The sequence below is a fragment of the Artemia sp. Qi Xiang Cuo genome, chromosome 1, assembly GCF_049724085.1.
Source record: "Artemia sp. Qi Xiang Cuo chromosome 1, ASM4972408v1, whole genome shotgun sequence".
Taxonomy (NCBI): domain Eukaryota; kingdom Metazoa; phylum Arthropoda; class Branchiopoda; order Anostraca; family Artemiidae; genus Artemia; species Artemia sp. Qi Xiang Cuo.
The window spans coordinates 15882125-15908796 of record NC_142794.1 but is presented as its reverse complement, the minus strand read 5'-3'; the positions used below and the strand labels follow the sequence as shown (position 1 = coordinate 15908796).

Sequence of the window (26672 nt, the reverse complement as noted above, 5' to 3'; positions counted from 1 at the left end):
GGGTAAATAAGTTGAATGTCGTAAATATGTCTCCTGAAAAGTAACTAAAAAGGGTGGTAATGTACCATTTACTGAAATAAAAAATAAAGAAAGTTTATATTCTGTACATAAGTGATATTACCACCTAATTTTCAATTGTTCCAAAGTACCTGACCTTTTTTTATTGTTGGTAGAAGTGAATAACTTTTTAATTAATTAGTGGGCACATTCCAGGTTGTAGGACGTGGTAACTTCATATTAACCCCAAAAGTTACTTAAAGGTGACATCCACCAGGAACTGTTATCGAATAATCAAGGGCTTTTGAAGCTTATAGCGTAATATCTTCATAAGTTTCAATTGCATCCATTTCTTTTTCACTCTAATAATGTTTGTGTTTCAATGTGATAGTAAAACTCCGGGATGATAGTGATGCAGGTTCATTTTACTGAAGATTCTCGTCAACTATCTTTGGTAAAAGTTACTGGGATAATAGATTCAAATTTACTTTTCTCTCGTTCCAGCAATTATGACAGCGTCTGCTGGAGCAAAAGAGTTTGTTTTTAGCAACTTTTGGTAGAATTTTGTTGTACCTGGAATGCAATTTTTGACGTTGCGGAATACATTCGCGTTGTTAATTGTTCAGGAGCTGGAAAACGATCATCTTTTTGATGTCATTAAATTGTCATTGATGTCAAAAAGATCATCTTTTTAATGTCATTAAATTGTCATTGATGTCAAAAAGATCATCTTTTTGATGTCATTATTATTACTGTCTAGTATTATATTTATTATCATTATATCTTTTCAATCGCTTATTAAATTAATTCTTATTTTTCGATGATGAAAATTTCGGGAGTTTGAAAGGAACGAAAGGAAAAATGAACTTGTATTTTATTGATGGCTTAGGTGCGTTTCTTTTTTATTAGTTACAATCTCATTCACATTATAATAATAATTATTATGATTTCATCGTTTTTATTACGTAATAGTATTGTTACATCATCTTTAATAGTATCTTTTATCAATTACTTATTCAACTTATTCTTATTTATAGAGGATGAAAATATTACTACTGCTACTACTAACAAATCACCGCTGCACCAAGCCGTCTGAAACCTAAACAGCTGCGCACGCTTCTCTTCCATCCCAACCTATTCAAAACCTCTCCCTTTACACCCTCCTAGGAAGGCCCCATTTCCCTAAAATCCCTCCTTACGACATCCTCCCACCCCAACCAAGGACGTTATGCTTTCAGTTTAACCCAAGACGGTATACAGGCAATTGAGATTAAAAAACAATATATAAAAGGAAAATTTCCTATAAATAGAGATACAGGAGACATTTCTTTAAGCCCAATTTAAAATAATTTAGTATTAAAAGATTCATTCAACATTTTCCCCCAGTCTAATTTAAGACAAACTGTCCAACTTTGATATTTTTATTTGATTTTTTTTATTTCCGTAGGGGCAGGGGCGTTGTTTGGGGGTGGAAAGGGGGGGAGCAGTTGTCCCCCCAATAAAGTGGAGAAAAAAAATAAAGTGGAGAAAATACTGAATCGTCTTTATTTAATCTGTCTGGTTTCCTTAGGTAATTTCTCTGGAATTCCTTTTCTGCATTTCGGAGTGCCCATGCTTCAGAACCATTTTTGATCACTGTCAACACTGTAGCTACCAATATTATAATCATGATTTACAAACTTGTCTTCCTATTCTTCCAAACTGTTCTAGACTTTGAAAAAACACCATGGGTCTTGGCTTTTCTACTTTTATCGTCTTCACTGCACCCACCGTTTTTCCTAATAGTGCTGCCAAGATAAGTGAAACTGTCCACTTGATTCTTCTTTTTATTGGAAAAATAAAGAAATGAGAAACGAACATGTCTTTTATTACAGCTAAGAATGCACTCTCTTTTCAGTCAATCATCACCTCCTTAATAATAGTATTATTATTTTTATTTTTATATTGCTAATTCTCTTTTCAATTTCTTTACAAGCACTTACTAAATTAATTCTTATTCATAGATGATAAAAATATTGGAAGTTGAGAAGGGGAAGAAAGGAAAAACGAACTTGTATTTTATTGCTGGAAGAAGAGTATCTGAGCGGTTATCGCGCTCTCTTGGCCGGGAAAAGCAACTCTCTTCCCTCCTCAAGTGAGTTTCCTTTTTATGTTTGCTAGGAACTGCTACCTTGTTACGTTGAATCTTGTTGCTTATGTACGAATTGATTACCGACCCTTTTTTACCATTATGTTCGTTCAAGCTTATTAATTATTTCCGACTCGTGTCTTTTTTGTCATTTATTTATAATGTTGATTTTCAGGGATGATAATTTCCGTGTTTCGTAGGGGTGATTAATTTATCTTTTGTTTATTCATAAGTCGTTGTCTCTGTTTCCGTTTCTTTCACTATTTTTTATACTTGTTTATTATTTGACTTGTTATGAGTTATACAAATTGAATAGTAGTGTTTGAAATTTCGGGAACTCATTAGTTACTAAAATTGTAATAGTTTGTTATAGTTTAGTATAATATATATTAAACATGATATTTAGTAATGCTTCATTGACATCAAAATATTGTTATTTGAAACTGTTTTGGCCGGAGGATATACCATGTCTGGTACCAATCTGCTACCAAGTATTGTTTTCCAAAACGGTTCAAGGGACATGACAAGCTAATTTAATTAGGATATATCCTGTATAAAAAGGGCACGACCCCCACCCCCTCTCACTCCCTTCAATTTTTATTAATGCTATAATATAATTCACCCTTTGTAGGAAACATTGAATGTCCGGAGCATTTGCAAAAATTCTAAATTTGGATTTTTAATCTATGGAAAACCTAAAAGCATTGAAAAGTTCTCGAATGGACGGGTATTAATTTTTAATCATTTAATTAATTTAATTAATTAATTAATTAATTAAATAATTTAATTAATTAATTTTCAAATAATTTCTAAGAGAATGTCAAAAATTTGAATATGGATCACTTTGAATCAGACGTTTGGGGTTCATCAGACGGTAAATTTTTCATTAAGATCAGGGGGATTGATAAGAAACATGTATTAATGGCAACTTTCAAAGGTAACCGATTTGGAGTCAAATTATGCAAGTTTTTGTAGTTTTCTTTACCTATTGAAATTCTGTATATACTACTGCTTAAAATTGAATAAAACTTGATACCCTAAAATCAACATTTATCTTCCGTCAGATCTTTCACTTGCCGTCGCCGGTAAGATTTGAAATAAGAGCCCTCAGTAACAACGTTGCCAGCAGGGTACAATTGTACCCTTTTTTGGTACAATTTGTAAGTTCTGGCACAATTCGGTACATTTTTGAAGTTTTGGTACTATACAAGTTTTCTGGTTTGTTTTGGTTTTATTTGCTCACTTCCGAATTGGATATCTGATCAAGTGTCAGTTTATCGACAATTGTCGTCTTGTTGCGACAGTTTTTTGACCTGCTGTTCAGGTTGTACAAATTCATCTCCTGTGGTACATTTATAGTTTGAAAACTGGTACAGTTTATTTCAAAGCTTTGGCAACGCTGTTCAGTAATAAGCTGAAACATATGGCACACACCAGAGGAAGTTCAGGCGTAGGTCCTCAATAGCTGTAAGAATCAAGAAGGTTTAAATTATTTAAATATGTCAAGATCTATTGAATCAAATTTGAAGATACAATCTTTTTTGTAGATTATTCATATATAATTTTGTGGATTTTAAGATTTAAGTTTGTAGATTTGAAGATTTTTATATTGAATTTTTAGATAAAAAAATAATGTAGATTTAAAATGTAAAAATAAAAGTCGTATAATAAAAACAAAACTAAAATTCATACTTACTTAATCATTTTTTCTTCAATTTTCGCTCAAAATCACAAAAATTTTTCTATCCTCTTCATTTCGTTTTCCAAATTATTCCATAATTTTATATACTTCATAATAAAAGAAAACTTGGACCTGGCAGACACTACATTGTGATTATGTATTTTCCTTTACTGCCGAAATGTCTGTTATTTTCAAATATTTTTTTTTATTATTAGTTTGTTATTTTGTTCCTAAATCAGCTAGAAATCGCAATTTTTCTCACAATTTTTGGTTACTATGGTCTGTGGTTCGTTCTTTACTAGGTTGCAGTTACCGCTGCAACCATGATATATGTGACAGCTCCACCTCTTATTTGGTAATACTAAGGCAAATGCCTTTTTTAATAACGTTTATTTTGTCTGCAACTACATTGAAACTCTTGTCACATATCCCCTATTAATTTTTACCATAATTTCAAACAAATTCATTGTTTTAAAATTGTTGGTTCTTGTTTAAAATTTTACAGGCTGCCTAGCTAATAGACTCGAAAATATGCTTGAAAAACGTGCTTAAATTATGCAGTATTGGGAGCCATTTCGCTTTTGATAAACCTCATTCTTCAGAAGAGCTTGTTTAGCTTTATTAAAGCGATTAGCCCAAAATTGAGTTGAAGTTGTGAATGTCAGAAATATAGGTCCGTATAATATAGTATACATGAAATGATAAAAATAATAACGGTTCTAAGAAAAAATTTAGTGTACAATACTATAGCACATGTCAATGGTGGGCTTATAGAATTAAAATGCAAAAAAAAACTCAATAGAAAAGTCATAGGGGAGATTTTTTATAGAATAATTTAGTGCTAACTTTAACCATGGACATGAGCTGCTGTACAGCAGGATTGGTTTTTCTGCGATTTGGCCCAATCCTGTCCAGATTAGATACGGATTAGAATCAAGTACTAGCCTATGGAATCCGGCCCATAGAATGTGACTTTAATAAAAAAAAAAACGCCGTAGATGCCCTAAATGTTTGTGACAGTAGCTTCTTCCCCAATGTCTATATACCATTAGTAAGACGGTATCCAGAATTTCGTTTGAGGGGGGGTCATTTTTTTGGAGGGGGTTTACAAAAAAAAACCTTTCAAAACGTATCAACATTTGTTTATATGCATTTTTTTTACCTTTTACGAGCTGGGCCAAAATTTTGGGGAGGGTTCAAACATGATAAAGCCCCTGGATATGGCCTTAACTTTTGAAAATCTTTGCTACGTTGTCGGTTTCCTTCGGCACAGCTGAAAGAAGTTTTTCTACCTCAAGAAGATTGAAAAAAATACATTAAAAATTCCATGGCAGAAACTTGACTGAATGGGTTTACAAGTGTTCACAGAGAATGGATGAATGGGTTTATAAGTGTTCACTAAGTATTCACAGACAGCACTTGTGACGGAGAAGAAATGACGAATATTATAGAAAAAATGGACCAGATTTTTTAAAATAGAATCGTTGAACTCTGTTCATTTGACATCTATGGTTCATAGCCGAACAAAATCTTACGATTTTATATTTTTCAGAAAAAGGTTGGATTTGCAGAATTATCATCACTCTATGGGAAGTCCTAATACTTTTTACTTATTGAAAGAGCCGGCACCCTCAATATAATTTGTGACAATTTGAACCGAGCTCATAGAATTGAAATGCAAAAAAAAACAGCAAATGGCGAATTTCAGGCATCTTGAAAACTATTCATTGGGCTTCACAATTATTCTATTCACCATAAAACCTTATGAACTGTTTCACTGGTACTCTTGCTGAATTTACGGGGTTTAAGGTCAGGTGGTTTACTTAAATATGCTTTTCCAAGCTCTAAGAATAATCACTCTTTTCCAAGGAGTATAAACAAGCTATATATTAGAACTCTTCGAACCAGCAACAAAATTTCGACGTAATTACTTGTAAGACAACAAAGTATGCTTTTGCTACTAATTTAGTAGTTAGTCAAGACTCTATCATTTCAGCCAAATTAAAACTCCATTGCTTCATGAGCTCATATATATATATATATATATATATATATATATATATATATATATATATATATATATATATATATATATATATATATATATATATATATATATATATATATATATATATATATATATATATATGTATATATATGTGCATATATATATATATGTGTATATATATATATATATATATATATATATATATATATATATATATATATATATATATATATATATATATATATATATATATATATATATATATATGCATATATATATATATGGCTGTTGGCCAACTACATGAAACCAGGACCGTATTATACAAAGTTAATAGAACTGTCAACAGGGGAACGATTAATTTCTTATACATTTTTGACGGAATTCCATCAAAACCCAGTGTAGATCTTCCACGGTGGCTCCTGATGGATTGTTTTAGCTCAATCTCGGATATTTCCTGAATTAGCTGGTAAGAATGCTCTGGGAGGTGGAGTTCACTGACCACTGCATCTATCGGCTCGGTATGCACTTGCGGGTAGATGGGTGCCTGGCCAGCTGAGTTTCTATGATTCTCCAGGTCTTCAAAATAAGTCGGCCAAGAGTTAACTTCTGGGATCATTTTTGATTGGTCATGTGGCCCACGTAAATACTTCCAGAATTAGAACTTCCAGAAATACTTCCAGAACTTCCAGAAATACTTCCAGAATACTATAGGCTTCAAACACTCCTCTTGCTCCTCTTTAATTTCATATAATGAAATGAGGTTTTAATTTCATATAAGGTTTTAGGTAATAATTTAAAAGTGTCTGAACCCTCAGACCCCTTTAGGCCTAAGGCATGTAGATTATGAATAGGCATTCGATTCAATGCATTTGCTGCCAATATTGGATGGACCTATGCCAACAATTGCTGCCAAAGTAATGCTCAAGTTGGTCATGTGGGCCAGGTAAATACTTCCAGAATTCCTTCATGCTGGCCTTCCTCAACTCAGCTTCAAACACTCCTCTTGCTCCTCTTTAATTTCATATAATGCTTTCTTCCTCCTTACTAAAGCTCAACTCAGCTTCAAACACTCCTCTTGCTCCTCTTTAATTTCATATAATGCTTTCTTCCTCCTTACTAAAGCTCAACTCAGCTTCAAACACTCCTCTTGCTCCTCTTTAATTTCATATAATGCTTTCTTCCCCCTTACTAAAGCTCAACTCAGCTTCAAACACTCCTCTTGCTCCTCTTTAATTTCATATAATGCTTTCTTCCCCCTTACTAAAGCTCAACTCAGCTTCAAACACTCCTCTTGCTCCTCTTTAATTTCATATAATGCTTTCTTCCTCCTTACTAAAGCTCAACTCAGCTTCAAACACTCCTCTTGCTCCTCTTTAATTTCATATAATGCTTTCTTCCTCCTTACTAAAGCTCAACTCAGCTTCAAACACTCCTCTTGCTCCTCTTTAATTTCATATAATGAAATGAGGTTTTAATTTCATATAAGGTTTTAGGTAATAATTTAAAAGTGTCTGAACCCTCAGACCCCTTTAGGCCTAAGGCATGTAGATTATGAATAGGCATTCGATTCAATGCATTTGCTGCCAATATTGGATGGACCTATGCCAACAATTGCTGCCAAAGTAATGCTCAAGTTGGTCATGTGGCCCAGGTAAATACTTCCAGAATTCCTTCATGCTGGCCTTCCTCAACTCAGCTTCAAACACTCCTCTTGCTCCTCTTTAATTTCATATAATGCTTTCTTCCACCTTACTAAAGCCTTGTGTTCTTTTCTAGCTAATCTAAATGTTGATAGGGCTTCTTGTCGTTGCTCTTTGAAATATATATACTTGCTCGTTGCTTCTGAAAATACGTATATTCAGAAATTAAGAAATAATCCAAAACACTTGATTTGTATATATGGAATACTTATTTTCAGAAATGGTCCTCAAGAGCATGTAATGCTAGTTGACAAATTGATTAAATCCACTAAGCAGTCAGAAAAGGTTAGTCATTAATATTTATTAATTCTCATATGCAGTACTTAATAAAACGTTGTGTAAACTTGGCAAATAATATTATTAGTCAAATATAACAGGGTGTAACAAAAAACAATGAAATAAAAGCAAAAAGTCCACGTAATGACAAGAATATACCATGTATTAAGTTGTGTAACGGCGCAGTTGGATTGATCTTTCCATAATACAGGTAATACAGCATAACATAGTTAATGCGGGTACTTTAAAAGCACAGAACCTGAAGTTTAATTTTTGCTGCAGTCACCTACCGCAGGATCTAGAATTGGTCCCAGCGAATAGGTCATGGGAAGTGATGTTTATAGTAATCCAGACAATAAGATGGAAGAGGAAAATGGCAAACAAGGAGAGTGTAACAAAATAATAAGTAAATAATAATAATAAGTAAAATAATAAATAATAAGTAATAAGTAACAAAGGAAATAGAGAAATAGACCCGAGACTGCTGGAACAAAATAAATATCCTTGCAGCCTATGTGAGAAATTTTAGCGTATGGATGTATTCTTTTTACGCCCTGTTGAACCTGGGTAAAGTAGTTGAATATTCAGTTACTGTATCGGCTCAGTCAGAAACCGTTTTTTGACTAATTTTAGACCAAGTCTGTCGTTGAATCATGATTTGTCCATGTCAGCGTTCTTACCATCTTATATGTGCCTATTGTTTGAATAAATTTGACCGTAATGAGGGAAATCGTAAAGAAAAATTCTTGATTTTGAAAGGCATTTCGTGGTGTAGGCTATGTTTCGTCGATCAGGGTAATTTTTAGGCTATAAAAGCTAAGCCTCTGCCACTTTGGCTATTTTTTTTAAATAGTACAACAACAAGGAATTAATTAGTTTAAAAAATTGCAGAAGGCAAATAGAAAGCTATGGAGCTACATAATTAGAGAAAGAGAGAGAATTATTTTCAACTAGAAAGGGGAGCGGCAATTTTGATCAAGACAATACCAAGACATTTGATTTTTAGCAAAAACTTTCTTCAAGACTAAATATATTTAACATTGTAAAATTAAATGGTAAGCAGCTACTTGCAACAGAAGCCAAGATATATAAAAGTTTATTTCTTATCGAAGAGTGATTATTCGGACGAAGATTCTAAACTGCAGTAACCTTTGCAATTAAAAAAAAAAAAAAAAAAAAAAAAAAAACATGTGACTAGGTATGCAAAGCGGACTAAGAAATACGGCTTTGACTTTTCATAAAAATCTTCATAGAATGCCACCATGGTTAGTACAGTTTAGTTCATTCAAGAAGTTCTTTTGGCTGGAAGAGACGGTCAAATCCTCCGCTGCCCTTTCCAACCTTCCCGTTCGCACGTTTTGCTATTGATATGGATTCAGAATTTTATGATGTAGCGTTATCGTGAGTAGCCGCTTCTAAGGCTCAGGTGCTTTAGTTCAGAAGCAGGAGGTTAATATTCCAGGTGCTGAGATATGGATTTGAACTTTAACGAAGTAGCGTTATTGTGAGTGGAGACTCCAAATTCTGAGGCTCGGGTGCTTATGTACAGTAGTAGGAGACCCAGCATCCTGATGCTGAGATGAATTTAGAACTTAAAAATATAGCATCATCGTAAGAGCTGGCTTCAGGTGCTGAGGCTCAGGCACTTCAGTTCAAAAGCAGGAGATTCAGCACTCTGGTGCTGAGATGGATTTAGAGTTTAATATTATAATATCATCGTAAATGGAGGCTTCTGGTGCTCATGCTAAGATACTTCAGTTCAGGAGCAGGAGGCTCAGCATCCTGGTCCTGGGATGCATTTGAAATTTAGTAATATAGCATCATCGCGAGTGAAGTCTTCATGGGCCAAAGCTCAGGGGCTTCAGTTAAAAAGCAGAAAGCTCAGCATCCTGGTGTTGAGATGGATTTGGAATTTAATAATTTAGAGTCATTATGAGTGCAGGCTTCAATTGCTGATGCTCATGTACTTCAGGTCAGGAGTAGGAGGCTCAGATGCGCCAGATGAGGAGCAGTAGGCTTAGCATCCAGTTGCTATTACCATATTTCTATATGGCTCTCTATTTAAATTGTTTTCTCTATTTAGATCTAGAGATAACTTGTTTTGGTAGATATAGATTCGACTTGATTGGGGGAATTTGGTGTTTGGGCTAGTGGGCTTATTTTAGAGAAATTGTATATATTTCTTGGAAGTATATTGTATTCAATAAAGTAATGAAACCAAAAAGAATACAAAGTATTTAAAGCTGGTTACCATGACAAAAAAGTGTAGAAACTGACTAAAGTCTAATCTTTTGTGTTTAAAATTGGTTTTAAAGGAGTTGAGAGGGCTGCTGACATTGCAGCGTCACCCAATAAAACTTGAAAAATCTGGGATAAGACTACTTTTAATTCAGTCAAAATATGGAGTCAAGTAAAGGTCTAAGGCGATTTAGATGCAATTTAATATTCTCTTAAAGTAGAGACATTCTTTTATCCAAATTTATTTGATGATTTTAATATAGTTATGTCTAAGGTAGTATGAAGGACATATGCTAGCTAAAAAAAATGTATATCATTGAGAGAGGAGGCTTCAGGTGCTGAGGCTCAGGTACTTCAGACCGGGTGCTGAGGTGTGGCTTAGAGATTTAATAATGAAGCATCTTATAGAGTTGGAAAAGAATGGAAGCAGCAAAAAAGGTAGAGGGCAATCAAATTGTGCATCGTCGCTGACCTAATCACATTTTTCATTTGCGTTAAATCATATTTCTGTATGGCTCTCCACTTAGGTGTCTACTAAAATTTTTGCTAAAGGAAGCTTATTTTGGTAGATTTAGGCTCTACTAATTTGGGAGAATTCGGTAATTGCGCCAGCGGACTGATTTCAAAAAGAACATATGCATTTCTCAAAAATAGATTGTGCTCATCGCAGCATTTAAAGCTGGTTATCATGGTAAAAAATAGTATGGGAAACTGACAAAATGTTAATCTTTTGTGATTTGAAATTGGTTTTATAGGAGTTAAGAGCCCTACTGATATTACAATGTCACCAAAAAAGCTAAAAGAAGTTGAATAGGATTATTCTTAATTTAGTCAAAACATAGAATCATTTAAAGGTCCATGGTGATTTAGACCCACCCTAGTGTCTTGTAAAAGTAGAGAAATTCTTTTTTTTTATTTGTTGATTTGTAAAGGGTTAGGGCTAATTTAGTATGCAGAACATAGGCTAGCTAGAAAATATATATGAAAGTTTTCGTTGATCATGCCTTCTCGGTAACAATGGTTATCTTTGGCCCAGTTTGAAGTAAAGGTTAAAAAGAGATACAAATAATATTTGAATTTATGTTTTTTTTAACCTTTTTATTTGCCAGGTTTGTCAGGTAAAAGATGGAATTGGTGTTTTATCTCAGCAATTAAATTTAGTTTCCTCTCATCTATTCCTCAAGCTCTTTCTTCATATCAATGAGATGTACTAACAGTATAGATCTTATAAAAAACATTTCTATCTTAGGATTTGTTGTATCCAGGCTGACGTGGAAGTTTCTCTTACAAATTTTACTGATGTATCTAAAATGTTAACTTTTAAGGTGTGCTCTTCATTATGGAAGGAAGTAGCGAAAAATGAAGCCAAGTTGTTCAAAGAAATGCCTCTTAAGCCTAAGCTGTATGAGCTTCATAGGTACTTTGTCTTTCATTTATTTTTTATGCCTTTTATTTGTCATCCAGTTATTCGGCGGCCTATTAGTGTATTGTTGTTGTTTTTTTTTGTTTAAAAAAATCTCTTTCTCTCTACAAACACTTTCAAACATCTATAAACATAACGTTTACAAAATTATTGTAAAAGTTACTACTTTGATCGTTTTAATTGATTTTTTTTTTCTATTTCTTGAAAGTTAAGATGGAAAACCCTCAGGTGATATATTGTAATTATCTCAGCTTGGCAATACGGGCCCTGAGGTTAGATCCCTCGCTACCGCAGAGCCTGGAATTGTATTAAGATTGTGCGTTAGCGTTTCGGAACAATCAAATAAGAAGAAAAAAACTCAACAGCAAACTAAACCGTCATTCTGTTTTTCGTAATTTTTTGTCATAAATAAATCGTCATTTTATTTCAAACAAACGGATATCCAACAAATATAAGAAGAATCAAAGGGATACACGTTAATATTTGAGAAGTTATTTATTTTAATCCGAAAACGTTTTATTTATAAATAACCGCATTCAGTTCTCTGTTATGAAGTATTTCTTATTTCTTTTTGTTGCCTTGATGTTAATACTTTGATGGTGTTTTTTCGTGAATTGGTCTTTGCGTTTACCTTAAGAGACATTTCTCGATTTAATCCCATTAAAGTACTCTTAGCTAAAAATTGAGATCGTGAGGGGATTAGTCAAAAAGACACTACTATAAATAAGAGTGGGGTCAATTTTCTTAACCAATCAGATAAAAAGGAGAAAGCAGGATCAAACATCGAAAAGATATTTGGGTTTGTCAATATTAGCATAATACTAAGAGGATTGTTAGAACCTCTGTGGTGATGGAATAAAAGATGGATTCGTCATGCCGGCAACTAAGAAGTGAAAGTAAAAAATTTCAAGAAGTGAAAGGTAAAAAATTGCATTAGAGTGGAATGTCCACAGCGAACCGTTCTGTTACCAAACTTGTTGGGAAAGATCATATTTATTAATTTGTTTGTCATTTAAACGTTTGTAACAGTAATAATTAATTCTATGGTAAAAATGGAAAAACACATGCCCACAATAGAATAATAGATTTTCATAAAAAAATTGCATGCGCCGTATTGAGGGGGGGGGGGCGCGTATCCCCCTCGATCTGACACTGTAGCGTAGGGATAAATCGCATTAGTAATACCTTAGATTGAGCTACACCATTTATCTAACTTTGGAATTATATCAAAGACTAGAACATTGCTTACAAAAAATTAGTTTTTGTCTAAGGGGGAAGATGAAGAAATTTTTTTTTTAAATCAGGTGCTCTTATCAGATTCTATTTAAGGTGCGATTCGTCAGGATAGAGGAAAGATTTGTAGCAGAAAAGACATAGATCAGACAAGGTCAAAGCAAATTTGTCAGAGCAAATGGTTGGGCAAAATTTTCCCAGAGAATGTCTGCCGTATTTCCCTTCGTTGGCAACAATCTATGCGTGACCAATTTGAAGCTTTTTGCTAATTATAAAAAGCCAGTCTTTTCAACTAGCAAAGTAAGGAGCAATATTAAAACCTAAAACGAATAGAAATTATTCCTTATATGAGGGGTTCTGCCCCTTCCTCATCCCTCACTCTTTATGCTAAAATCTTAAAGTTCTTTAAAAATAATTCTCATTCACACTCAATGGCCTTTGTGCTTCAAGAGTCGTTGGTAAGAAGTCGTGACAAAAAGTCAAACGTTAGCGTAAAGAGCGAGGGATAAGGAAGAATCAACCCGCTGATATATTGAATAATATCTGCTCATTCTAAGTTTTAATACAACTCCATATTTTCAGTTGAAAAAACCTGTTTTTTTTTCTTCCTTAATTTCTGACCGTTTTACAATCATACCAGGAAATCCCTCCCCCGCCCCCCGAAAAGTTTCAGCATATATACAATAAGGTTCTCTGATATACTGAATTTTTCGTTCTGATTTTCATTAAGGCTACTTGACTTTTTGGGGGTGTTTCCCCCCTCCTTCAGAAATAACGCTAATTTTCTCAGGCTCGTAGCTTTTGAAAGGTGGATTGACATAAAAAGCCAATTTGTTGATGTAATTATAATTTTCAAAATTCTCTTTTTAGAGTTTGGTTACTATTGGGCTAATTTGCGTTTAATTTACAGTTTCTTACCATGAACTGACTGATATCAGTACTAATCTGTTGACGCAAAATCGGAAGATTCTAATTAATTAGGCCCCAATCGAATCTACAAGAGGAATTGTGAAACTATTCCCATAAGGGGGAAATGAAAATGGTGCACTCGCGAAATGATATAATTAACTATAGACAGTAATTATTATTTGATTATTTAGTAATATGCTTTGAACCGAACTGAACTGACCTTTTTCGAATATTTGTATTAATTTTTTTTTACTTTTATTCCTCTTTTGTTAAATCACATTCAAAGTCACGTTCTTATATTGATTTGTTTTTTGTTTTGTTTAGGAAAGATGGAACCACTGATTTCGTTAACACGTTTTGTAATGAAGTTAAAGAATTTGTAAGTATCTCTGAGAGCACACCGGTTTACTAACGAGTTTTGCCTATCAGGGACTGAAGGGGCTCTTATTTTGAACCAAATTTATCACTTTGACTGGACCGGTCTAGGTCTCGGTTTGGCTTTCGGCGGAACTAAAATCATTTAAAAATAGTTTCGTTTTGATTCAAAGTTGTAAATAGCACGCTTTTAGTAGCAATGATTACATGCGAGGCAATAAAATGAAGCTGAAGTATTTAAAATTTTAAGCTTGAGTTGAAACATAAAAAAAAAAAAATTAAAAAAACATTAAAAAAAAATTATTAAAAAGAAACTGCTCAAAAAACTAGGATAATTCTAGTATTTGGGACCAATTGAAGGAAACACTACAAAATATAGATAACATATTTAAGATAGTCATAAATACTTACTTATGACATTCCAAAAGCCGCTTTTATTCACTTTATCCCCCCCCCATCCAATGAACCAGTATCGAGTTGATATTTTACCATCATATTTCACAATTCAATTTTATAATATTTACAAATATATTTAGCAATTATATTTTACTCTTTTCTTCTCGTTGCTTGATTAGCACTCACTGTTGGCATAACAATGAAAAAGTGGTGCTTTTTTAAAATATAGCGGTAAAATATAAACTAGGTTGTTTGTTTTTCCATTCCGGAGGGGGGAGGGGTAAACTTGGGCTCTTTAGGAATGAGGTAAGTATTTAGGATTTGTTGAAGTAGACTTCATAATTTTTTGAGAGTTTTCTTAAGTTTGTCCTTTGGTCTTAACTATTACCAAAACCAAGGGCCATAGTAGATAAAAAGTAAATTGAAATTAACGGTAAATATGTTGCTTTTGAAAATAATTTAATTTTTGATGAAAATAAGCTTTTGAAGAATTTGTCATAAAACTTTCAATCCAAATATGTATTTGATGTTACTCTTATCAAACCCTCAAAAAGCCCTAGCTCCAACAAATGAACATCAAGCATAATGTTCATTTTTTTCTAATAAAAAAAAAAGACTTGGAAATTCTGATTTGAAAAATATTCTAAGAAAGTCTTTGCTTTTGGACAGTATCTTATATGTATATTGTATGTGTATATATTATGTTATATGCAATTTCATATGCAAACCAGACGGGTTTTGGTTTCGAGAGTTTGTTGCTATTTATAATTTACAGTTTAATAAAATTTGGGCAGTTTTTGGGAAGTTTTTTTTACGAAACTTCTGGGTTTTTTTCCTGTTTATGTTAGGTAAAATCACAGCAGAAAACGAAACCATTCTGAATATAGTGTACTAACTCGATGTAGACCTAAGTCATTAACTCGTCCTAGATCCATAGGTTTTACCAGTTTAAATGGTAAAATCAACAGATTACTAAATAAACACAAACTTAAAATATTCGGTACTTGTCTGTTAAACAGAACACACTAAAAAATTCCGCTGTCTAAGATCTGACAAAAACCGGTTTGCCCCTCTGGAGTCGGTTATGATTTGCTTATTTTGAGTAAGAAAACTACAATGTAGCTATATTCTCAAATTTAATATAATGTAGTTTAACAAAACTTTTAATAAATTTGTAATCCAAATATGCGTTTGATGTGTGTCCAAATATGTGTTCGTGATCCAAAAACCTTTGCTAAAAAAATGAAAATTTGACACGCTATATTAAGTTCTTCATTTGTTCCAGATTCTCTATTTTTGAGTAAGGATTGTAATACCAATTCAGCGCACATATATATTTCTCATTGTAAGTTATTGCAGATGGCAAAAAATCTTTGCATGACAACGTTGGTCGTTGCTTCAATCTTCCTCTATATTGCTAGTAATTTGTCTTCATTTTTAGTATTGACGTTCAGACTTAAGGGTTTTTTTTTGGTAAATTTAGTTTCAAAGTAATGCGCCTGTTACCGATGGGCCGCCTTTTCACTTCCACTGTCTTATTGACGTTTTTTATCATTGGTTATCGATGAATTATTGGCTTTGTAGGGGGGGGGGGGGTATGTATTGTCGGTAGGTAGCACATCTAATTTAAGGTAATTAATATTAAATTGTAGATTTTCTAATTTTCAGTTCCTGAGTTATATTGGCGTAATTTTCTTGAATTTTGGTAGACTGTTTTCAGAGCTTAACTGAATTTGGAAGAATAGGAATTAGTCTTCGAACCAATATTAGAATGTTAGATGTTTCAGCAATGACTGTTGTCAGTTATTGTTCTGAAACTGGTGCTGAAGACTGACCAGAAGACGGAGGGTGACTGGTTGAATGTTTTTCAGAAGATTTGTCTATGGGTAGTTTTGGGTACCCGTTTGACCTGACGTATATAAAAAAGCTGTACAAAAAATGTGGTTCTATTGCGCTTTCTTGGGCTATAATGAGAGAAATGTTGAAGTGCCTAGAACATCTTTTTCGGGTGATGTGTGACAGACAGCCAAAGATCGTCCTTTTGGCCATCCATCTAAGCCCAAACGAAAAGCAGATCACCCCTGAAGGGAGTGAGAACTTCTTAGGAGGGGGTGTAGAAGAAAGCTTTAAGAAAGCTTTGATCAGAACGGGGTGGAGCAGCGTGTGCAGCTCCGTGGCTTCACGCGGCTTGGTGCTGCAGTGAATTGTTAGTAGTAGTAGTAAGTCAAACAATCTTAGTCTAAAACCATGAATCCCAGCGTGGGGTGCAGGTCCCATGGATGGGGCCTGACAATATTTTGGTGGGTCATGGGCAGGACACGCACCCTTCGGCTGACTGTACTTCAGATAAATTTAAAAAAAAAATGTGATGCGAATGACATCACACTCAAGAGCATTTAAAGTGCAAAGAAGAGACACGATAGTATTGCAGTAACGTTATACACTGTATAAAAGGTGTTGTATTGAAGCAATATATTTCATTCGCATAAAATACACCTAGAGGACAAATCAAAAAAATTTCCCAAGTCAATCGCCTTTTACAAATCGAAAAAAGCTCCCAAGTCAATCGCCTTTACAATATTTTGGTGGGTCATGGGCAGGACACGCACCCTTCGGCTGACTGTACTTCAGATAAATTTTGAAAAAAAAAATGTGATGCGAATGACATCACACTCAAGAGCATTTAAAGTGCAAAGAAGAGACACGATAATATTGCAGTGACGTTATACACTGTATAAAAGGTGTTGTATTGAAGCAATATATTTCATTCGCATAAAATACACCTAGAGGACAAATCGAAAAAAGTTCCCAAGTCAATCGCCTTTTATCATTCCTTTAGGTGAATACACGTAACATTTCTAACAGCAAAATTTAAAAATCATGTGGGGGAGGGGTATCAGGATTTTAGAAATGTATAGGTGGGGCATGGCCCAAAATCAAAATAGAATGGCAACCACTGCTCTATGGCTAAAAAGTGTTTCTAAACGCTGCTCACTGATATATGACCCTATTTCTTATTTTGCACACTGCCAGAACTGGTATGCTAAATAAATACAGGTTTATGCAAACTTATACGGCAGCTTTAGCGGTTAATTTAAATAAATTTTAAGTTAAATTTTTGAGTAAATGCTGCCAAGTACATTTGGGTCTTTTCTGACATTTACTGTTTCTACACATAATTGCCAATTTAATGAATTGTAAACGCTAAGACATGATATTTGATTCTTTTCGGAATGGAAATATTTAATTTGTAATTGCAACAGCCAATGAGAAAGGATTATGCCGCTTCTCTTTTAGGGTTCCAGGATATACAATCAAACTTCGCTGCTGTAGCAGAAGGATTTTCATATTGACTTATTGAAGCAGGTTTAGCACATAACTTAAACTTAGTGTTCATAGGGTAGCCAAGTCACGGAAATGTCTGGTGCAGTTGGGGGGGAGGGGGCAGATATACAAATTGGGGTAATTGCCTTCCCCCAATTTGGTGCCCCTTAGCGCTCATACTAAAGAATTTTAAAAACTAACATTGGTGGAAGCTTTAGTACTTCAAAATGGGTTTAAAAGAAATTAAAAGCATCAACGCTGCATTATTCAATATAATTAAAAATATCCTAAACATGCTGAATTTTAATTTGTTGAAATTGAGAGTTCAGTTAAAGGTCTAAGTTTATTTGGACCCAGCATGAAATTATCTCAAAGTAGGCAGGTTCTTTTATTTCAATTGGTGTTTATTATTATTTATTTGAACAATAAATAATTTAATTGAATAATTTAAATTAATTATTTAGTTTAATAACAATTAATTTAATAATAAATAGACTGCGCTGGGCTGGTATGCAGAACATCGGTTAGAAAAAAAAAAGTACCCAGATATGTAATGTTTTTTGGCAAAAGTTTTTTTTATGCCTGACATTATCTGTTATGCCTTTTGTTTCAATTGCTACATCGTATTAATAGCTTTAATAATGGATTCGTTTAATTAAATAATTATAAAATTTATTTATTTAATTATAAAAGTAATTAATTTAATAATAGTTAATTTACTAATAAAAATGCTGCGCTGGTTTAATATGCAGAACATGGTAACTAAAAATAATGTAACATATTTATTACGTTTATTTGGTAAAAGCATTTCTTTTATCTTTAGCCAAATAAAAAGAAATGACAAAATCGATAAAAACTGAATAGAATCCTAAAACATTAGATCAACACATTAGTAATACATATATAGGGAAACATATAACATATAGCAATGCCCATGTAGGGTGTCAGTAACAAGTAATGTTACCACCACTGAATGTTTGATAATTTTCTGTAGTGTTAGTTCATTACATATTAGAAAGCTCACATTTTAATGGGTGGTAGCTGCATCTCTACGAACTCTTTCTAAGGCTTTTGTCGAAACTTTTTTTTTAGGCCGAAAGGACAGTGTTCTTTTTAACGTATGCTGAAACCCAATCGGAAGCGCATGTTATGATGATTGGGCCACAAAAAACCCTAAAATCTGTTTCTCCAATTTAATATTTTTTTTTTTTTTTTTTTTTTTTTTTAACTTGGATATCACAGGCCACTCAAGTAACACTGATCGTCAAATTTTTACTCTTCATTATAATAAAAGAAAATTAAAATAGAATATTAGTTGGAGCAAAATAGGCTGTAGTTTTGCTGATTGAATCTGTAGATTTATCAAGGAAATTGATATTTTTCGGAGAATTTTTTTCTTCTTTTTTTAATACAAATGAATGTGCATTGTCAGTTTAATATACATATACTGATATTTAGTAATCAAAGTCTTAATATTATTTGACTTATTAAAGTTATAAAAGTAAAAACATTTATATTTTTTTCAGTAAAGTGCAAATTATGTTCTGGCCTTGGGAAGGCATAGAGTTATTGAGCCCAAATTATTTTAATTTCTGCTCTTTTTGAGTTTCACTCGGTTGTTTATTATATTTTCTGTTAGTTTTGGGTTTCATTGATTTTTCAATGCTGATTTATGGTAGTTTCACGGTTGTGATATTGTTTGATTTTATTTTTGCACATTTTTGGTTTAGCGGAGTTCTTTACTTTTCTTTGAAAACTTATTCTTTGGTAAAAGTTTTTCGAATTCATTTCCGCTCATTTTATATTCGAATAGTCTTTTCAGGAATCAAGAAAATCATAGTTCAAATATTTTCTTTTTTTAAAGATTTATAGTTTGGCCTGCCATTTGTATGCTGGAGAAACATTTTCACCAATTTTTAAAAACATACGCCCCCTTAAAAATGTTGACACAAACATAAGTGTTCGATCTAGTTTCATGACTCCTCTTCTTCACCTAAAATAGAAAACTTGATACCATTAGTAAAAAAAAACTGTATATTTTCTTTGACAGCTTGAATGCCCTTACACTACTTCGATTTAGTTAAATCTTACAAGAAGAAGCAGTCCCAAAGGTTTGGACATAATACCATCAATTTTTCTTGGGATACTGATGAGATGTCTTATTGGGAATTAGTATTAACACAGTGCATTTTGATTTAATCTTATGACAACGTTTAGTTTTTAAAAAAGTCAATTGGGAGGGTGGGCGTGGGAGGGGGATTAGTTGTCCTCTAATCACTTTCAACTGTCAAAAAGGGCATCTAGCCCTTTCTATTATCAATCGAATGAGCCCTTTTCGAAGTTCCTACGACAACTCCTTCGATACAAAGTGCCCCGGTCTAAACAACAACAACAAAAAAATAATACATTATACCCGCATCGATATTTACTATAAAAATGTCAAGCCTTCCAATCACTTTTGACTATTAAAAAGGGCACTAGGCCTTTCGATTTCCAATCAAACGAGCTGTTTTTGAGTTTCTACGACAACACTTCCTATAAACACCTTATATGCCCCAGGGCATAAATTACAACTCTTACCCTAAGGGCTGTGAGGTGATTGTCATCCTCTAAGACCTAATTTCCAGAACTTTCAACTACGTTAAACAAAATGGCTATCGTAAAATTTGATTGGATGTGTCTGGGAAAATGGTGAGCGTGAGAGGGGCGTTAAGCTTTCTCCAATCACTTTCAACTATTAAAAAAGGCACTAGCCCTTTCAAAAGCGTTGTGTCTGGGAGGGTTGTGTCTAGCCCTCTCAATTTCCAATTGAATGAGCCCTTTTTGAAGTTTCTGAGACCACTCTATATATAAACACCTTATATACCGCCAGGGCCTAACTTACAACCTTCGCCATGCTGACTCTGGGGGGTTTGTCATCCTTAAATACACAATTTGCAGAACCCTCAACAAGATTGAACAAAATGGTTGTCTCTAAACTTTGATTGAATGTTTTTGGGGAAATGATGGGCGTAAGAGGAGGGTTAATTACTCACCACTCACTTTCGACTATTAAAAAGGGCAATTTCAATTTCCAATCAAATGAGCCCCTTTTGAAATTTCTACAACAACTTTCAATATAAACCTTATATGCCCCCTGAGCATAACTTACAACCCTTGCACTGAAAGCTCTGATGGAGTTATCATCCTAAAAGACCTAATTTCCAGAACTTTCGAATACGTTGAACAAAATGCATATCTCAAAATTTTGATTGGATGGGTTTGGGGAAAGGGTGGAAGTGAGAGGGGGGTTAGTTGCCCTTCAATCACTTTCGACTATTAAAAGGGCAATAGCCCTTTCAATTTTCGATTGAATGAGCCCTTTTGAATGTTTTTACAACATCTATTTCAAGAAAGACCTTACATGCTCCCAGGGCATAACTTAAAACACTTGCCCTGAGGGTTGTGGGGGGGGATGGGTTGTCATCCTTAAAGACCTAATTTCCAAAACCTTCAACTGCGTTGAATAAAATGGCTATCTAAAAATTTTGATTGGATGTCTTTGGAGAAAAGGTGGGCGTGAGATGGGGGGTAGTTGCCCTTAAATCACGTTCGACTATTAAAAAGGGCACTAGCCCTTTGAATTTCTAATCGAATGAGCCCCTTTTCAAGTTTCTATGACAAAGATTTCAATAAAAACCTTATATGCCCCCATTGAATAACTTAGACCCTTTGCTCTGAAGACGGTGGGGAGAGTGTCCTGCTCAATTGTATAATTTCCTGAACTTTAAACTTCATGGAACAAAATGGCTATCTCAAAATTTTGATTGCATATATTTGGGGAAATGGTGGGCGTGGAAGGGGTGTTAGTTGCCTTCCAATAACTTTCGACTATTAAAGAGGGTACTAGCCATTTCAATTTCCAATCGAATGAGCCCTTTTTGAATTTTTTACGACGAAGTGTTCAGTAAAAACTTTATATGCCCCCAGGGCATAACTTACAACCCTTGCCCTGAGGGCTGTGGGGGAGTGTCCTCCGCAAAAACATAATTTCTATCTGGAAATCCACAACACTGAACAAAATGGCTATCTAAAAATTTTGATTGGATGTGTTTGAGGACAAGGTGGGCGAGAGAGGTGGGCTAGTTGCCCTCAAATCACTTTCGTTTATAAAAAAGGGTCCTAGACATTTGAATTTCCTACCTATTGAGCCGCTTTTCAAGTCTTTACGACAAAGATTTCAATAAAAACTTATATGCCCCCAGGGCATAACTTATAACCCTTGCTCTTAAGACTGTGAGCAGAGTGTCCTGCTCAAAGGTATAATTTTGATTGGATGTGTTTGGGGAAATGGTGGGCGTGGAAGGGGTGTTAGTTGCCTTCCAATTACTTTCGACTATTAAAAAGAGCACAAGCCATTTCAATTTCTAATCGAATGAGCCCTTTTTGAAGTTTCTACGAAAACGCTTTCTATAAAAACTTTATATGCCCCCATGTCATAACTTATAATCCTTGCCCTGAGGGCTGTGAGGGGGGTGGTCATCCTCAAAGACCTAATTTTCAGTATTTTAAACTATATTGAACAAAATGACTATCTTAAAATTTTGATTGGACGTGTTTGGAGAAAAGGTGGACGTGAGAGGGGGGTTAGTTACCCTTCAATCACAACTATTAAAAAGGGCACTAGCCCTTGAATTTCCAATGAAATGAGCCTTTTTTGAAGTTTCTATGACAACGCCTTCTATAAGAACCTTATATGCCCAAAGGGCATAACTTAAACCCTAGCCCTGAGGGTTGTGGGGGAGTATCCTCCTCAAAAATATATTTTCTATCTGGAAATCAACTACGCTGAACAAAATGGCTATCCCAAAATTTTGATTGGATGTGTTTGGGGGAATGATGGGCGTGGGGGGGGGGCTAGTTGCCCTCCCATGACTTTCGACTATTACAACGGGCACTAGCCCTTTGAGTTTCCAATCGAATGAGCCTTTTTTGAAGTTTCTACGACAAAGCCTTCTATAAAAGCCTTATATGCCCCCAGGGCATAACTTAAAACCCTTGCCCCGAGGGTTGTGGGGGAGTGTCCTCCTCAAAAATATATTTTCTTATTGGAAATCAACTACGCTTAACAAAACGGCTATCTCAAAATTTTGATTGGATGTATTTGGGGGAATGATGGGCGTGGGGGGGGGCTAGTTACCCTCCAATCACTTTTGACTATTAAAAAGGGCACTAGCCACTCCGATTTGCAATCGAATGAGCCCTTTTCGAACTATCTACGACAACTCTTTCGATACGAAGTGGCCGGATATGGAGAACCAAAAACAACACATTGTGCCCACATCGTTCTTTACTGAGGCAGCGCTAGCGCGCTGCCTATGATAGATGGCCTCTATCCAAGTGCCATAGAAGAGTTGTAGACCTAAAACAGATGCAGGTCTTACTTAACACCAAGTTTGGGAGGGAACATATTTCTCTGGCAAAGGTAGGACCAAAAAGCACAACATAGAAATTATCTCTCACTCTCCGCCAGGTCTTCCTTAGATCTGACAGTCTGTTCTTATAAGTGCCTTAGTTACCAGGTTTGCACCCTCCATCGCTTCCTAATCTCCTCATAGGTTGATGGTTCCTGACCACAAAACGGTCCAGGTAGGATATTCGCTCACACTTTGCGCCAAGTTTGATCTGACATCCCATTCTAGTAGATGTCAAGATGAAAAATTATACAAAAAGCCCATTCACGGGTTTGATCGGATATGGACTCACAAAAGGCACAACAATGGCACTTACTCTTACATAACACCGACCTAGACTTGAATGAGATAGGCCCTTCTTTTGAGAAGAATTTATGGACCGCTCCTCCCTCCTTTTCTCTGGAAAATCTTGGCTAGATATCATAAGCTCCAAGTTGGACTCTAGCCTTCAGTTTCCCCCAGGTTTGATTTGGATCCGACAAGCTGTTCTGGTAAGCTGGCCACTGATGACAATGATTTACTTCCATTCACCCTTCTCTTCCCCTCCCCCTCCTTAAAGGTCGTACTGCATCTGAATATCCAAAGGCACAGCCAGGGCCCTAACTCGTATTTACTATCAGGTTTGGCTGAGGTCCATTTATCTCTTCTTGTGGATGTGCTGATGAAAAGATTCAAATCTCTCTCTCTCTCTCTTTCTCACGCCTATGAATCCGATCGCAGCTAGACTTTGCAGTCATGCTCAGGGCATAAGCTTCGGAACACCAATAAATGCCAATTAAAATAGCTTTAAAAAACACGGAAATAATTTGCCTCGAGTTGAATCTCAAGTATGATTTTCTCTAAGCTACTAAGTTTTTATAAAATTTTGGCCAAAATCGAAATTTCATTGAAAAAAAAATAGAAATTTGGGATTTGAAAATCTACATTTCAGAATTGATACGAAAATCAACCAGAAATACAGAAATTCCATGTTGGGTATTCGAAAAATCAATAAAATGTTCTATACCAGGGCCGTATCTAGGATTTTAGGGATGGTTATTGAGTCTTTTCATTTGATTTTACATAGTTTAAATATCTTTACAGGATTCTTGAAATATTCGATGGTAAAGGGGCTGCAAGAGGTGGTCGATTTCAAGCAAAGGTCAGTTCCATAGCAAAACGGAAAGAGGTCCTCGAATTTCTGAAGAAAGAGTCTTTTTAATTAACATCCGAATGATATTTTTGAGCTGTATGTATATATTATTTTTCGCAGAATAATTAAATAAAAGAGTACTACATTTGATGTTTTTTTTAATAGCTCTGCTTGTAAAATAACCTAAGCCGTGTTTTCAGGCTCAGCGGGTTCGAACACGGGTTGTTCTCGTCTAGTTTCAAGTTTCCAGTTTTTCGTCTAGTTTTGTCTAGTTTCAGCGGATTCGATGCCTCAACTCCGTGTTTGATACACTAGATGCACTAGAGATACACTAGAGAACAACCCGTGTTCGAACCCGCTGATCCGTGAACAACCCGTCTTTAAACACGGGTTGTTCGCGTCTAGTGCATCAAGCGTTGTGCATCAGTGCATCTAGTGCATCAAACACGGAGTAGCAGCTTCGAACCCGCTGAAACTAGACTTAAAACCAGAAACTTGAAACTAGACGAGAACAACCCGTGTTCGAACCCGCTGAGCCTAAAAACGCGGCTCTATAAAACGAAATGAAAACCTTGTATAATACGTGTCACGAATTTCTTCTGAAGCGTACAACCTAACTATAGGAATTGCATTACTATATCGAAATTTCAGAGTTTCTTTTTTTGGGGAGGGGGGGGGGTTCGACATAAAAATTTCTATCGGTGTTTTTTTCATTTTTTTCAGATGGGGAGAAGGCCGGGTCCTTTAAACCATGAGGGGGGGGGGGGCAAACGGTACACCTTTTATTTATTTTTTTTAAATGAATTAGATATTTGGGGAATTATGTTTATCGAAGTGCACAAATATGTACAGAAATATTCATATAAAATGATTAGGAGACTTAATTTGGTCCTACAAAAAAGTTGTTAACGACAAAAAAAAAAGATTTTCTATAAACAAATAGGCAGTTGTTATCGACAAGAGCCATGAGTCTGGGGAGATTATGGTTCAACAAATTCCCACGTAACATCTGAATCTCAGATGCATGGTCCTGAATCAGTGGCGGATCCAGGGGGTGCCCCCCCTAGCGTAGTATAAAGTCGTGTAATTTACATAATTAACCCAAGTTTGTGTTAATTAAACTTGCTCCTAACGCAAGTTCATCGGATCAACTTATTTTGCGCCCCCTCCTAAATTTTTTTTATCGGATAAAGCTATTTTGCCCCCCCCCCCTAAAAAAAAACTGGAACCGCCCCTGGTCCTGGTGGTGGTAACAGCACCTACTTTAAGAAGAGAATTAATACTAAAACTGGACTGTAATAAAGAATATCGTCAAAGAAACTTGATGAAATTTTTCAAGCGTGATATCTAAAAAAGGTCCCATTACATTTTCAATCTAGCTTTGTAACTAACGTCTTTCTAGTTCTTTTTTTTAAACCTTCAGCACACAACTACATTCTCATTTCTTAGAATTAATAAAAAAAAATCCCATTACATTTTCAATCTAGCTTTGAAACTAACCTATTTTTAATTTTTTTTTTACACCTTAAGCACACCACTACATTCTTTTTTCTTAGAATTAATAAAAAAAAAGTCCCATTACATTTTCAATCTAGCTTTGCAACTAACCTCTTTTTAGTTTTTTTTTCTTTAAACCTTCAGCACACAACTACATTCTCATTTCTTAGAATTTTTACACCTTCAGCACACAACTACATTCTCATTTCTTAGAATTAATAAAAAAAAAGTCCCATTACATTTTCAATCTAGCTTTGCAACTAACCTCTTTTTAGTTTTTTTTACACCTTCAGCACACAACTACATTCTCATTTCTTAGAATTAATAAAAAAAAAAGTCCCATTACATTTTCAATCTAGCTTTGCAACTAACCTCTTTTTAGTTTTTTTTACACCTTCAGCACACAACTACATGCTCATTTCTTAGAATTAATAAAAAAAAGCCATTACATTTTCAATCTAGCTTTGCAACTAACCTCTTTTTAGTTTTTTTTCTTTACACCTTCAGCACACAACTACATTCTCATTTCTTAGAATTTTTACACCTTCAGCACACAACTACATTCTCATTTCTTAGAATTAATAAAAAAAAATCCCATTACATTTTCAATCTAGCTTTGTAACTATCCTCTTTTTAGTTTTTAGTTTTTTACACCTTCAGCACACAACTGCATTCTAATTTCTTAGAATTAATAAAAAAAAAGTCCCATTACATTTTCAATCTAGCGTTGTAACTAACCTCTTTTTAGTTTTTTTTACACCTTTAGCACACAACTACATTCTCATTTCTTAGAATTAATAAAAAAAAAAATCCCATTACATTTTCAATCTAGCTTTGTAACTATCCTCTTTTTAGTTTTTTTACACCTTCAGCACACAACTGCATTCTAATTTCTTAGAATT

At 34.5% G+C, this 26672-nt stretch overlaps 1 protein-coding gene across 3 annotated transcripts in view; it reads left to right on the top strand.

The window, feature by feature from the left end:
* Nucleotides 1-24421, top strand: part of LOC148956050 (alanyl-tRNA editing protein Aarsd1-B) — a 49252-nt gene extending 24831 nt beyond the window's left edge. Inside the window, exons 6-10 of one of the 3 annotated variants that reach the window (XM_089093808.1) lie at nucleotides 2001-2131; nucleotides 7733-7799; nucleotides 11354-11445; nucleotides 13918-13972; nucleotides 24225-24421. In XM_089093808.1, coding sequence (XP_088949934.1) covers nucleotides 2001-2131; nucleotides 7733-7799; nucleotides 11354-11445; nucleotides 13918-13972; nucleotides 24225-24233 — 354 coding nt within the window. In that variant the 3' untranslated portion in view covers nucleotides 24234-24421. Of the gene's footprint in view, nucleotides 1-2000; nucleotides 2132-7732; nucleotides 7800-11353; nucleotides 11446-13917; nucleotides 13973-18780; nucleotides 18863-24224 lie in introns of those variants that run through there. The other 2 variants (XR_016142182.1, XR_016142181.1) reach the window with 2 other exon arrangements.
* The last annotated feature ends 2251 nt before the right edge of the window (nucleotides 24422-26672 follow it).